Genomic DNA, 15,543 nt, shown 5'->3' with positions numbered 1-15,543 from the left:
ATTCACCCTAGTTATCTAAAAGCACAACATATGCTCAAATACCTCAAAATTTCCAAAACTTCACGAAAGACAACTATATGTCCACCTGCCACTTATAAAATCTGACGCGATTGCTCGGAACGGAACTCTGTGTACCGCGTATGTACAAAGATCTAAAACTTGTAGATATTTTCTTGTTTGTCCAAACTAATACCCTGGTCTCAGTCAATGCTGTTTGCACAAGCGATAACGATATACCTGCCTGCCGATATGAAACAATACGCTTCGTTCATTACAGTGTGCTGTATCTGTAGACAACTGTCGCCATACAATGTATTCTATTTTCACACGGGTTCGAAGATTTTTTTTATGATTGAGAACAGATGACATTCACTGGGGATTATTTTCTACTTCAGACTTTATGTAATATGATACAGGTACTTTAATTAGCTTGTAAACTGAAGCGTTAGATTTGTAGCCACTATTTTTATGTTAGTCATTATCATTTGTATTGCATCAACTTAAAATGTGTATCACAAATAATGTTGTCATAATATGATCCGAGTACTGCAAAACTACCCATTCTTGGTTGTAGTATAATTTTGAAGGCAACTGTCATCGGGAAATACGTCTTACCATTGAAAAGAAGAATCGATGATAACCAGCATGTCGATGGAATCGATAAAATTTTAATTTTATTGCATTTGTGTCGTGGTGTGTTAAGTGCATTGATTCGAAGAACGATGTGATAATACTGACTGGTTGCATGCCGCATTGGTAGCGCGCAACATCCGCAAGCAATTCGTGACTCAAACTTTTCCGGTGATCCACGTCGATAAACAAACTGCTCAACAAATGGTGCTTCCTTAGGGTTGTAATAAGGCTCGAGTTTCTTGATGTAATGCCAATAATAACAAGCAGATTTAGTGACTGAGATACTAAGGTGTAAGCTGCTCACATTTGCATAGCGTAAATGTTTACTTTCAATGAAGCGAGATAGACATTTGGCAGATGTTGCCTTACATAGAAGCACCGTCTTGAGATCGATCAGCTGCATTTTTGAATCGAAATGTTACCTCTTCCACGTAAAGTACGTCATCCCAGACCTCGACGGTTCGAATACGTTCGAGTGGTAGCTGGTATTCGAATTCATAATCTGGAGTGTGGTGAGTGTGGTCTACAAACACTCGTATCGTATCGTGGTGAAACCGGAAGATGAGAGTAAATGGCTTTGTCCGGTCCTCGAAATTGTGACTAAGAGTGCGTTTTTCATTTTGCCAAACGACATTTTTCCAGTTTTGTACCACGATACTCGATCCATCGTCATTAAAAACCACCTTGAAGTGATAGGCAATGTAGGGCCAACTGTGACTCGTTTGAAACGACGCGCAGCATTTTGAAGAGCTTTTCACGGGACTTTCTGAAGGAGCCGAAAGAGATTTCTGTATAGGAGGTGGTTGTGGTAATATAAGATTGACCGAGAACCTAAAATGGAATGCAAATCATTTACACTTTTTGTTTCTCTTGGATCACGTTTATAATGTTCACTATTTTTGGAAACACCTACACTCTGGCATCCGGCTTAAGCATACCTTTGACGATCACTTCATCACCGACGGCCGGTTTACGAGGAATTTGCGCCTGGAACGGTCGATCGTTCATTATTACAGATTAATATCACAGATTTTACGCGCGCGTGGTTTGCCAATGCTTGCGAGTTGGCGTCTCTCCCGATACTGAGCGCATGAGAGCGGTGCGCTAGAAAGTATATAATATCGCTCGCATGCTACCGTCAAGGATGTTACACTGGGCTGTTCATTCATTTTAACAAATATTTTGTAAGATAGAGACGAAAAGAGAGGCATACTGAACATTATCCGTGGGTGGCGATACGATATTTCACAGAAATTAATATAAAAACTGCCTATACCTATGAGTTCGAGACAGAATGGAATTGAATCAAAATTTTGAAAATGCTTTGAGAACCCCTGTTACTTTAAGTAAATTGATTTTTATTGACTATGTGTATTTATGTGAGCTATGTTATAGAATGTGTTGTGAAATAATGGTTGCTACCATTTTTAGAAAAGACTTCGATTCTACTTAAATTGTCTCAAAAGGATAATGCTCCAATTTTTTTTTAATTGAATGCATCGATAATAACAAGCTTGGTATGCAATAAAAAATTAAACTGCTTGAAAACTAAAAAAATATTGGAAATAACTGTAAACTCTGAACTATGTACCCTGCGGTATTCGAAGATATATCACTTATGTACAAACAAAAAAAGAGTAACCGCGAGAGGAATATATTCATCCGACTTGAGCAAACAAATCGAAGTCCATCCGTGACGGACGGTGGAGAAACAAGTATTAATGCCTACTTAGCACATTAGCATTCTCAGCCTAGGCCAACTAAATAGACGACTTAATTACAATAATTATCGTCGGAAGAAATGTACCATGGGGGAAATTGAGCGTTCCAGGAATAAATCTCTGGGAGGGAAGCACACGCCTGACGGCGGCCATACGTTAACATACGTGATGTAGCGTTCAATTATTATGCAACGGTGAAATTATCATTTTATCGCATTTTTCTCTCGTAATACATGTTTTGTAATATGTAGTTTTAGCGCGAGTCTACTTCTTTCCTTCCGCTGAAGTGTTACGTAATTTGTGAACGGCGTCTAAGAACTACAATGGGACTTTTTCTAGCTCTGTCGTACGTGTAACGAAAAGAGTCAATAAACTATTGAAATGAGACGTAGGTATTTCCCAGTAAAAAGGCACATTCAGAAACAGAATGCACGAGGTGGCCCTACAGAGTCTATAAGGCGCTAACCATAAACTACGTAGACTCATTTTTGGAACCAAGCACCCCGCCTCCCTATCGTAGACATTTGTTCATACAATATTTTAGAAATTTGTATGGAGCGTAGACTTTTGCCAGACCCCCCCCCCCCCCCCCCCTGTCACCCCTAAAAGTCTACGTAGTTTATGGACAGGGCCTAAATGCTTTCACTTGTGCTTGATTGAAGGGTATGTAGGTGTATGTACTCAACACGGACGCTGCTGGCACTAGTTTGACGTTGGATTCGGCTGAAATTCCTCCTACTTCGAGGAATACCGTGTCACGGTTGACGAACTGCTATAGCACACACAGTACCAACTGCTAGGCGAACGGTTCCGGAAACGTTTCATGTAATGTGATGTGATGTCAGTAGGGCAGCACTTTCCATGCGGTACAGTTCCTCTTGATTCATACCTTTTAGGACATCCGATTGAACCTCATACTCGTCACGGGCTATAGGGTATGATTCAGGGCATATTAGTCAACCGTGTATTCCTAAGTAGCCTAAATGCGCTCTATTCGTAAAGTCAAATAACAGATTTATTGATCTTAAACCATTCGGCGAAGTTTACTAAATACTTGTAGATCAACTTAGGAGTAGAATCCACAGAGTTTACTACATTGCTGTTGGTATGGATAAAAAGTTTTCAAACATGTATGTAATGTTACCTTCTTCCGAACATGAGCTTTTACCAGAGAAGTTTTTCGGCTTCGCAGTCACCAAACGCAATCAAACGACAAAATATCGCTCTTCATCCGACGCTTCGGTGTTTAGTTGTTTGAGGAAGCCGAAAAACTTCCCTAGTTCCTACCAGTATTTTCAAAAGATTCGAATAATTCTTATCGGGATTCTTCCTTGTGAAACTTCCGAAATTCCCTAAATCCGACCGTTTCTCCTGGAATTTATCACGGGGATCCTACAGAGTTTCTTTCCAGAATGTCTTCTAGCGATTTTCCCGGCATTGCTCCCAGAGTCCATCATGGGATACCTCCTGCGTTTTGCTCAAAGATATGTTTGTAGGGTTTCTACCATGATTATCCAGAGATCAAGAGTTTCACTAAAAATATATCGCACATGTTGTCGCGGAACTTCTCTTGAAATTTCTCTAGGGATTACTCTGCTTCTTAAAGGTTTTTCGTGACTGTTTCGGGTGTTTCAATTGGGACTTCCCCAGAAGATTTCCCAGGATTTCGCTCAGAATTACTACAGGTGTTATTCCTAGAATTTCTTAAAGAGTTTTCATGATTTTTTTTTTTGCAGGAGTTCCTCACGGGATTTCTTCCAATGTTTTTCTAGATTTTTTTTGAGAAATTTTCGTGTGCTTTTTTCTAGACTCTAGAGCTTCTTCCTGATTTTTTAAAAGGAGTTTCAGTTGGGCTACTTCCTGAAGGTTCTTGCGAGACTTCTTTTGAAGTTTCACCAGAGATAACTCTTGAAGTTTCTCCCGGTACTTTACTTCTGCTAAGTGAAGAGAATTGTCAGACAAAACAGGCACAAAACAAGCAACAAAGAACGCGCGACGATTACTCTTTATCCCTACTGGTAACAGATGAAGACATGATCTCGACATTTTTTGTTGCAGACAAAACGGAAGCTGAATTTGTTGTGTACTTTTCAACTCGTGAATAATCAATTATTACTAACCCAAAGTCGAAACTGTTTGACGATAGATCTTCAACAGAGTTGCAGTGTTTACCGAATCGAAGTTACCGTTCGAAAATCGCAATGCAAGGCCCAAAAATCTCCAAACTCGTGGTGTACGATGTTTATCCTATTATTTTCAAGTTGGGACAAACTTATGTCGCATTGGGAGCATAGTTGCAACAAATACTGGTTGTCATTATTGTTGCGCGATGGTTGAATTTTGATTCACTACTTCTGCTGTTAGTCCTGGGATGTCATTCGGGGATTTTCTGATTTTACCCTAGACTTTCTCCTAAGATTTTTCTCAGAGTGCCTTCTGGGATTTCTGCAGGAACTATTGCTGATATTGCTCATGAAATTCTTCCCACGATTTTTTTCAGAGCTTTTTTCAGGTTTTTCCTCGTAGTTGATTATCGGATTTCTTCCAGTGATCTTTGGGATTATTCCCAGCATTCTTCCATCTCTACCAGAACAGTTCCGAAATGCTGGTAGCTTCTTTTCGGATTTCTTTATTCATTTATCCAGTTCCTGGAATTTTCCAGGAGTTTTATTCGAGAAACTCCGCAAAGACATATTGGAAAAAATCGGAGAGAAACTTCAGAGGACATCCTGATGATGACGGGCTTGGTGGTCTAGTGGCTACCGCTTCTGATTGAAATGCAGAAGGTGCTGGGTTCAATCCCTGGCCCGTCCCTTTCCTCCTACTTTGTATCTTTCTATATACTTTCTCTCTGCTCCCTACTTATGCAACTCATGTATATTCACATGTTCATAGTCATCGCTAGAACAGAAACGGGTTGAAAAAGCCGTTTCCTTGCCTTCCAAACTTTCATAGCTCAGTGTCTGAATCCTATTAGAAGACGCTTACAAGTTTTGTAATCATGCGAATTGTGTCGCACATCTTCAAAATAATAAAAACATACAAGTCTATCACCTTACCCTGGTATCCACACACCAATGTGTGAACCTTCTGCCAACCAAGTCCCACCAACACTCCAACATCCGCATGAATTTGTGCTGACGCAGAGGTATATTCGGTCAGATGTGGATACAAACGATTGCAATCATCACTCCCTTACCCTTCCCCACATTGACCTGCAACCTGACGTGGCAGGCGCCATTGTCGCCTAAAAATAGAAGATCAGCAACGCTCAAACACTGAAGATGCCTGCTAGTCCCCGGCAGATATCTCATTGGTGGTTCCTTGTGTGAGTGTAGCTGGTCTGGCGATACTGGAGTAGCATATACGGACGGTCAATCAAGTTCAAGCTCAAGCTCAAGAAATTTCAGAGGACATCCTGATGAAAACTGGGAAACCTCGGAAAAAAAGTTCTGAGAGGAAATATTGGGAGGGACTTATCCTACGAGGAAATCCAAAAGAAATGTCCGAAAACTCTCTGGAAGAAATACCAGGAAGAACTTTAGAAAATATCTCATAAAAATATCGAGAGAAATAATTGGAAACCTTACCCAAAAAACCACATAAAGAAATTCCTGAAGGAGCAGCTTTGGATGAATTTAGGAAGGTTCGCAGTGAGGAATCCAATGATAAACTCTGGAAGCATATCGGGAAAACCTTTGGTTTCAGAGACGAATGCCCTAGAGGTAAAGTCTCACTAAACAAAAAAAAACCTTTGGAAGAAATCTTGGAAGTACTCTAGTAGAGACCACGTGAAAAAAAAACAGGAATAGCTTTCGGAAGTTATTTCGACTGTCATTTTTAGACTGAACGTATCGATCAACACTTAGAAACAACTCGCATCATCGCACATGAACAGTTTGGCTTCCAAAAGGGTCACTCTACAAGTCACCAAATCGTGCGTTTGGTGAAACAGATTAGGGGTAACTTTCAGCAAGGTAACTCTTCGGGTCTGATCCTCCTGGACGTAGAAAAGGCATACGACTCGGTATGGCATGACGCTATTCTGCACAAAATGCACCTCGGGAACTTTCCCATGCTCCTTTTGAAAATGATCCAGAACTTTCTCAAGGACAGATCTTTCCAAGTATCGGTTGATGACTGTACTTCGGAGCGAACATCCGTGCCTTTTGGTGTACCGCAAGGCTCTGGTTTTAGTCCTGTCCTGTACAATATTTTTTCTGCCGACATTGTTCAAGTAGACGGAGTGGAGTATTACTTTTTTGTTGACGATACCGGATTTCTTGTGTCACATCGTGATGCCAATGTTGTGGTTGAAAAATTACAGCAAGCCCAGGATTCTGTTGAAGAGTACCATAGGAAATGGAACGCCTGTAACCTACAGCCACCAACACTAAATCTGGAGAGGTCCAATATAAACGTGAAGTGAGTTTCTGTTACTGTTTCTCCTAAAAACAATAACATTTGTAACTTGGCTTTTTGGTGACAAGCCCACGTCTGAAAACTATATTCGTCAGAAAATCGGTCTAAATATTTCTGATAGAACACTAGCATGTTTCTGACGGAATATCGATGCTAGCCTTTTGGATTGACTTATATGGGAAAGTGCATTCCAGTTTGATGTGATTTGACTGACCATATGTTTATTCAGTTCTTTTTTTTTACAGAGAGAGCAGTCAGATTCCCACAGAAGAGCTCAGGGCCAATGAAGCTTTCATTCGTTCCATTCCTGGCTAGATCATCAGCGATCTTTTTTCCCTCTAGACCCGTATGTCCTGGGTTTCAATAAAGGTAGATTCGATTGCGTATGAATAAGTTTTTCAAAGCCAGAATGCATTCCCACACTAGCTTTGAGTTACAAGTGCAGTTGTTACGCGACTTAGGTACCGCTTGACTGTAATACATATTTTTGCAAATCTATACTCTCCTCAGGCTGTAACACACTTCCTAGTATTGCATATATTTCCAAGTGGGCAGAGATTTTTGTTCTAGGAGCATAGATTCCGGAGCCTGTCAGATCATTCATTTGGCCGGTTGGAATGCTGGATCCACCTGACGAGAAGGAATGAACACGCCGTAAGGTAAGCCATAACTGACTTACCGTGCTCCAATCGACGGTTCGTTTGACGCGGTTGAATTCCTAAGCGCAGTTTCTCTAAGCTTTATTCCATCATGGAACATCTTTGCTCGAACTAAATTTAGTTAAACAGGTCTCTTGGTAGGCGTTGAGCATTTTGGTTTCAATGGGTTTGGACGCATCATCATAGCAAAAGGGTATATCACAACAGTCCCAAAATCTGGGCGCAGTGATCGTCACCCGACAAACGAGAGATGATCGTTGGTCTCTTGGCAAATTACATAGATTTTTTTTATCTATAATAGTATTTTCGGTCGCTGTCTAATTTAGTTGTCTGAATATCAGGGTACATTTCCGCTATAATGTTCAACGAAGAAAAAAAAACTCAAAATCGATTTGAAAAACCTCTGAACATCTCGTTCTGTACATTTTAGTAATGATCTAGTTTCCTCAACTGCTGTACTATGTGCGAAGACACATTCCAAAGAAATATCAATGCTGGTCATGTTGATACAAGTTATTTCAGAGCTAGCAATTTCCATTCATCTAACTACCTCCGTAATTACAAAACATTTGATTGTGTTTACATCACAGGCCTAACCAAGCGATGAATCATCGTAGAAGGGAATTGTTTCAAGTCGAGATTTCTAATCAGTGCACCTTATCATTGATAACGACAATTTGTATTTCTATTCCACACCTATATTTTGCAACTTAATGTAGGTACTTGTCACCCTACGACTGTTACATTTTGGTCAGTGTTTACCAACCACACTAACATATACTGATTGATTGTTAAAAGTGTGTTTGTTGACAGTTTGGAAATGCTGCTCGCCATCGGAGAATGCATTTCATGGCATTGGTTAAAGAGAGATCAAGCCGGAGACACGTGTTTAAGTAATACTTAAACATCAACTCCTGTGGGTGTAGCTGCCGTAAGCTGTGTAGCTGACTAGAAGTGCTGATTGCTGCCGCAATTTCGTTGTAAAGATGGTTCGTGATTCCTATGCAAACATATTTATGGGAAATCCAATGGATATTGCGAGAATATATTCTGCTTTGGTGCTGTTCAATTTGTGCATTACTAGATATGCACAGTTATGGCGTTTATAGTGCTGAAAGAATTCGCGAACATATTAAAACTCCTAAAAATAGAATGCTATAAAATCTCTGACGTACCTCATGAACGATTGTATTTGAATGTTAGCTCCTCCACATATTCAAAATCGTCCCACAGCTCTATCATTCTGATAGATTCCATAGGAAATTGATGCTCAAACTCGTAGTCCGGCGTGTGCTGCGTGTCTTCCGCAAACACTTTGATACATTCTTCGTGGAACCGGAAGATTAGAAAGAACGAAGCACTTCGATCGATGATCCACACATTTGATTCTTCCGTCTGTTGCTGCCAGATACCTCCGTTCTTCCAGTTGTGAATGGTTACGCTTTCCCCATCATCGAAGAAATCAGTTCTAAAGTGGTAAGCTATGTAGGGTGGGGTCTGACATTCGTTAATGCCTTCCGGACGAGACAGGCAAAAGTTCACTGAAAATCTGGTTGACAGCAAAAACTATAGTTGTATACCATGAAGTATTAGTATCGCACATCTGTTACCTGGAAGCATCGTCTTTTAGTTTTGCTCGCAGGAGAATTTCGTCACCACTTGCGGGTTTCTTGGGCAAATAGGCTCGAAAGGCACGATCGGACATGGCAATGCTATCTCACTACTCTATTCAGGAACACTAGAAATCTACTTAAAACTAATGAATTCGAACACCCGATCAATTGAAAAGGCACAGATTGAAGCAATTTTACGACGACGGTCTGCTTCGAACAGGTGTTTAGCTTACACTAGAAGGAAAGCGCGATAAGACATTTCAGCAAACAGTGCGTTTCCAAACCACTCGAAAGTCACGTTCAACATCTGCTTCAATCACACATCGGGGAGTTGTACTGGGAGGCGTTGAAAGGGTATGTAGGTGGTTTGTTTTGGTTTTTCATTCACAACGCTACAGAGCGAGGACGACTGCTTTCTACTACTACTGATTCGCTTTTCTACGTTTGTGTGATTTCTCGTCTTCCCAGGTGCTGACTTACCTGCTGAATGAGTATGTGTGATGCACAAATGCATCGGAATGCATTTAACCAGCAGTTATGGCAGTGATGCCATTATGTAGAAGTAGAAACCCAGTAATCACAATTTACAAACTACATAAATCCGAATGGTTTTTTAGCATTTCACGAAACTAGGTAAATAGGGAAATGGAACCATCTCGGTAAGGTTTCTATTTTGGGCACATTTCTGCTATAACAGTTAATTTTGAACCAATTGACACAGGTTTTGGAATGCACTGAGATACGTATAGTATCTCACAATGTACAAAATTTCTAGTGATTTGATTTCGAATTGAATGAGTTATTGCGAAAGAATGCCAAAAATACCAGCCGCTACCCAAGTAGCTGCTCGGTACCCTATACCAACAATATTAAATCGATGCAGAACTGCAAGCTTGGACATAACACATGTAGAGTATGGATCAAGGTATCTCTTGATTTTTTTTCCTGGTAAAAATGTTTTTCGTTTTTGCAGAAACCATTCTTAAACAAAGTTCCACAAAAAAAAAAATGTAAAATATTTCCCATCACATGAAAAATCATAAGATACCTTGGTCCATACTCACTTGTGTACGAGAACCGATTTTGAAAATTATGTTTCGTTATTTGAAAAAAAAATCAGAAATCAAAAAATGAAGAAATGCATCCAGTTTCGCCTTATGCACTAGACCAACTGGAGACTTTAAAATACCATTCACTTTTTATTTGTTGAAACTGTTGACCTTTTGACATGAACTATTTATAATTTTGGAAAAAATGTTACTATGTTAAATGATAATTATATATATTAAAATAGTATGCACATATTATATTATTATTTTTATTATCTTATTTTTCTACTTTTATATCACCTAGTTGATCAACTGACAACACTTCCTGAATTTACACGGTGTGTTGAACCGTGTTTATAGATATATACATTCGATGTTATTCCCATTCTCACTGATAGGGTGTGCTCAAAGGTGCGACATAAATTTCGCCTCATTACACACAAAGATGTCGCCCACTGTACATATTCAAAGTATTTGGTATTTGGAATACTCTTAGGGAGGGAAACTGAACGTGATGACGAATAGAATCCGGTTTTAAATAGTAAAAAGTGTAAATATTTCTTTCGGTTTCAGATATAACAATCATTGTTTTGCAATGTGAGTTCGGTTTTAAAATTATTTGATACTAGCTGTCTCGGCAAGCCTCGTTGGATAAATGTACGTCTCGTGCTGAAAGAATCAACTGTTTGCAACTCGTTATGTAAATAACTATTATGCAATGATTTTTTTTTTCATAATGCAACTCATTCGAGTTGCAAAATGTTCATAATGCAGCTCAAATGAGTTGCATTATGAACATTATACAAATTTTTGTCATGCAACTCATTTTAGTTGCATAATTAACCGATACGGAAAAGCAGGTCATTACGATACTGAAATGATTAGTATAAATCAGAAATTATAATACTGAATTGCATAATAGTTATTTATGCAACAATTTGCAAAATTATACTTTTACGTACATTTTTGCAAAGAGTTGCATATATTTTTTTATAATTGCGAAAAAACTTATTGAGTATGATCTTTTGTACTTACACAAACATGTATCGAAAGTAACCACGTGCAAGCATCCATGTTTATCACCGTTGATTTTTTTGTCCGATCAGCGCTACACGCAGAAAAATAAATTGTAAACACAATTGAATTCTAGTTCAAATCAACCGATTTTTCAGTTTACTATAGCGACAAACTGATTTCTAGTTTAAACTGAACTGTTCTATTGTTTGATAATACAAATATTTTCATTTGTCGAAATTTTTGACAGTTTGTTAAAACAAACAGAGACATGGTATTTTCAACATGAAATAATAGATTGATTCAAATGACTGCACTTTTGCCACTAACAAACCCGGAATGTGATTGTGTTGGTGACGGCAGCAACTGCGGCAGCTCGGAAATTTATTTTTAGACCGTCGGTAAGCGGATGGGGAGGAGAACGACTAAAAAAAGACAAAAAAAAGGCAAAACCGATCAAATTTTTGTGGATGCTGTCGTGAGTACCTGCGCGTTATCCATCACGGCCAAAGCTGCACTTGGAAGTTGGCGTGATGGATTTGCTGCACCTGCTTCGTTGTGGCGATGTTGGGGTAAGCATATATTATAGATTTGTGAGTGCTTTCGAATCATGTTTATGGCTTTTATTTTGTTGAAACAAATGAAATTTTTGACATATGAAATGATGGTAATCGGTTGTTTTGATCGATAAACTCTAAATGAAAACAATTAAATATAAATTTGGAATAAATAAATTCTCAGTTTGAAAATCAACCATGCGTTTTATTGTTTTTAACAAGCGCCATTTTTCTGCGTGTTGGGGTTAGCATTTTATAGATGTGTGAGTGCTTTCGGACCATGTTTATGGTTTTTATTTTGTTGAAACAAATGAAATTTTTGACATTTTATGAAATGATGATAATCGGTTGTTTTTATCGATAACCTTTAAATGAAAACAATTAAATATAACTTTGGAATAAGTAAATTCTCAGTTTGAAAATCAACCATGCGTTTTATTGTTTTAAACAAGCGCCATTTTTCTGCGTGTATGGTGTAGTAAGTAACACCGATGATTGAGCTCCCATCGTCAAATAGTTGTGCACAGTAGTATGGCACTCGCTTGTATGGAAAAAATAAATCCCCGCTCCAGTCGACTTTTCGGATTCCATTTAGGTCCCATATGAACTGTACAAAATTTCAGCGCAATCGGTGAAACTATAATTTAGTGCAAGCGGTTCAAAGTTTTCATAGGATTTACTATGGGAAAAGTTAAACTTTCAGATAAAAAATCCCAGAGGTCGCCCCTTGTCTCCTTAATTCGTGCTTACAGTGCTGCTAATAAAACAATACAAAAAGCCATTCGTTGGTTAATCGGTAATAAATTAATAACTTTTTCCACAAGCATCCAATCGTTTTGCGGTCTTCGAAGGAAAGTTTCATAAATGATTTTTCTACAAGAAACGTTGATCGATTTGAATTAAGGAGACAAGGGGCGACCTCTGGGATTTTTTATCTGAAAGTGTAACTTTTCCCATAGTATATCCTATGACAACTTTGAACCGCTTGCGCTAAATTATAGTTTCACCGATTGCGCTGAAATTTTGCACAGTTCACACGGGACCTAAATGGAATCAAAAAAGTCGACTGGAGCGAGAATTTGATGTTTGTCCCATACTAGTGCACAGACATAAGCAAAATAAGTTTCAGCAGCTGCCCCTTAAACTAATTTACAGTTCGAAACAAATAGTCCTGATTCAGATTTGAGCTGTTCAGAAGATGTGGAGGCAGCAGCTAATCTACGGTAGGCGTGGTAGTATGTGAAAAATGCGTGCTGACAAAAGTGCCGAAAAGTTTTAGTAGACCAATTTATCATTCTTCAGCCTATTGAAATATCTAAATTTTTACAACGTAATTTAAAAAAAATAGATTATCATTTTGGTTCAAACACATTTTTTGAAGAGAAAATCGTTGTTGGGATATTGTCATCTCAGGAACTTAAACCGCCTGTCGACAGCAGCTCTTAATGCATACAGCCCTAATGATGTAAATGTATTGCTCATAACTATCTAAACATTCTTTTTTCTCTCTTTTTTTTCTCATATTTTTTATAAATTTTAGATATTGGAAAATAAGACTGTTTGGTATTCTTCCACACTTCTAACGAATAATAAACATTGTTTGCGTATTCAAAAACCTTTATTAATATTTTATTCAGTCCATCATCAAGTTTTGCCAGATGTTTGACCAGATTTTGTTGGTTTTTTTTTCTGAATAAGAAAAAAAAAACCTTCACACAGCATTACCATTTTTTAATCATTGTTGATTTTAGATTTCTCCAGACCAAGCCCTATTCATTGGTTCCTTGTGCAATTCCGATTGCTCTGGTCAATCACGGAGTAGCAACTACGAATTGTGCGGTCATCTATGCTCATGCTCAATGTTGATTTTAGATTTCTCCAGAGGTTATAATTTCTCTAGGTGGTATGATTTATCCAGGGATTCCCTGGATGTGCCTGATAAAGATTCATTAATGAATTTTTCATGGGATTCCTTCTAAATTACCAGTGATTTCTCCAAGATTTCTTTAAGGTTGAAGGATTCGTCATTGATATAATCGTCATCATTGAAAATACAAAAGCAGTTTTCTCGTTCAAAACTGAAATTTACGCAATGAAAATGTATTCACTGTGTTGCGGATGGAGAATAAAGCACAGTGAATACATTTTCTGTGCAAGCGATTCAGTTTTGAACGAGAAAACTGCTTTTGCATTTTCAATGATGACGATTATATCAATGACGAATCCTTCAACCTTAATGAATTCCTCCAGCGCTTTTTCAAGGATTCCAAATATTCCTTCTATGACTTCTCTAGGAATTCCTGCTGATATTCACATTCCTGTTGATATTCACATTCCTTCTGCGATTTATCCAGTACTTCTCAGCCGGATTCTTATAGGAATTGTTGCAGAAACTCCTGTGATATCTCCATGGTTTTTTTTAAGGAATTCTTTTCGGAAATCTTCCGATGATTCATCAAAAAAATCTGCTAAGAATTGTTCTTGCATTCCTGAAGGAATTTCCTTTGGGATTTCTCTAGGAATTTCAGATGGGATTCCTTCTGAAAGTATTCCTCCAGAAATTCTTACTTGAATTCCTTTAAAGATTATTCCTAGGATTAATCCAGATATTCAAAAAAAAAAAAATTACATTCTAGGAATTTTGGCCACATAGCAACTAAAAAGACCGGTTTTTGAATAAGCATGTTCACCCTTCCGCGTCACCGATAGCTCTACTATCCTTTAAATTGTGTTGATCAAACTCCATAAACAATATTACGATACCGTCGACCGACCCGGTACGGTCTAGAGCCATTACAGCAAACGGCAATCTGCCGCTATTGTAAACGCGTAGAATTTCGAAGTCGAAGCCGCGTTGCCTGACGATGGAATGCACGATATAACCCCTCTGAAGGACTACAGTCAAAGCAGTTAAAATCAACACAGCCGCCCGAGATATCGGGTACGTAGAGCGGAGTCGACATAACGATTGGTTCGACAAAGAGTGCAGAACAGTTCTGGAGGAGAAGAACGCAATGCAGTCAAGTTGTAGTATAGAACTCGAGAAAATGTGCAATTGTGCAACTATACAGATAGACAGAAGTGGAAGCAGCAGACACACTTCAGATGCTAAAACGTCACCTGGAAGATGTGAAGTGCGAGGATATCTAACTGCTATAGCATTCTCAAGATACTCAGATCAGAAGTGCCGCAAAGGCTTCGTGCAGTTAGCCGATATAGATAATGACAAGATCCTCCTGACTGGTGAACATGAAGTCATCGAAAACAGCACGTCCTCGTCGAAGCGTGAATGGCGATTAATAACTGTGGAAGTGCTCAAAGTACAAAGTCCAGTGGAAACGTAGAGCCATAAAGAAGAAGAAGAAGAAGAACGAAGGACAGCGTACAGAAGTGCGTATTTAAAGGATGACGGGTTGTCCTGTTGATTCGAATATCGACGGGGACTACGACGAGCTCGCTGTTGTCTACGGCTGTGGCATAGCCAGTCATGCTTTGAACCCGGAAGTTGCCAAGCGGAATAAACAAGCAACCGGAAATCATCAAGGCAACCCTGTTTGTTATTTTGTTAAACAGTTCATTCCATTATCTACTCTCGAATAAATAAGTATAGTTTAGACGCCTTCTCCTTATTCCCTGAATACTTTACAATTTGAGGAAGGAGTTTTGCTCTGGGGTTATCGTATCGTGGTTCCCACCAAATTGAGGAAGATGTTGCTGGACGAACTTCACAAGGTACATCTGGGAATCGTGAAAATGAAGAGTATGGCCCGATCGTATTTCTGGTGGCCATGTTTGGATTACGATATCGAGACCCTCGGAAAGAAGTGCGAGCTGTGTATCCAGCAAAGACCCGAAAGAAGCGATCCTGTCTCACC

At 38.9% G+C, this 15,543-nt stretch overlaps 1 protein-coding gene across 1 annotated transcript; it reads right to left on the bottom strand.

The window, feature by feature from the left end:
* Nucleotides 1–650: 650 nt before the first annotated feature.
* On the bottom strand, nucleotides 651–1,803 carry LOC109427990 (galectin-12). Its single transcript, XM_019703647.3, has 2 exons — nucleotides 1,547–1,803; nucleotides 651–1,464 (listed from the first exon to the last, which is right to left on the bottom strand). The coding sequence occupies exons 1-2, from the start codon at nucleotides 1,639–1,641 to the stop codon at nucleotides 999–1,001; spliced, it is 561 nt and encodes a 186-aa protein (XP_019559192.3). The 5' UTR covers nucleotides 1,642–1,803; the 3' UTR covers nucleotides 651–998.
* Nucleotides 1,804–15,543: the final 13,740 nt, after the last annotated feature.

The sequence above is a fragment of the Aedes albopictus genome, chromosome 3, assembly GCF_035046485.1.
Source record: "Aedes albopictus strain Foshan chromosome 3, AalbF5, whole genome shotgun sequence".
Classification (NCBI taxonomy): Eukaryota; Metazoa; Arthropoda; class Insecta; order Diptera; family Culicidae; genus Aedes; species Aedes albopictus.
The sequence above is the reverse complement of the archived record's forward strand: the minus strand, read 5'-3'. Positions and strand labels throughout refer to the sequence as shown.

Coding starts and splice junctions, on each gene's coding strand:
- LOC109427990 (XM_019703647.3), bottom strand. CDS start 1,641: ATGAACGATCGACCGTTCCAGGCGCAAATTCCTCGTAAACCGGCCGTC. Junction 1,465..1,546: donor CTTAAGCCGGATGCCAGAGT/GTAGGTGTTTCC, acceptor ATTCCATTTTAG/GTTCTCGGTCAATCTTATAT.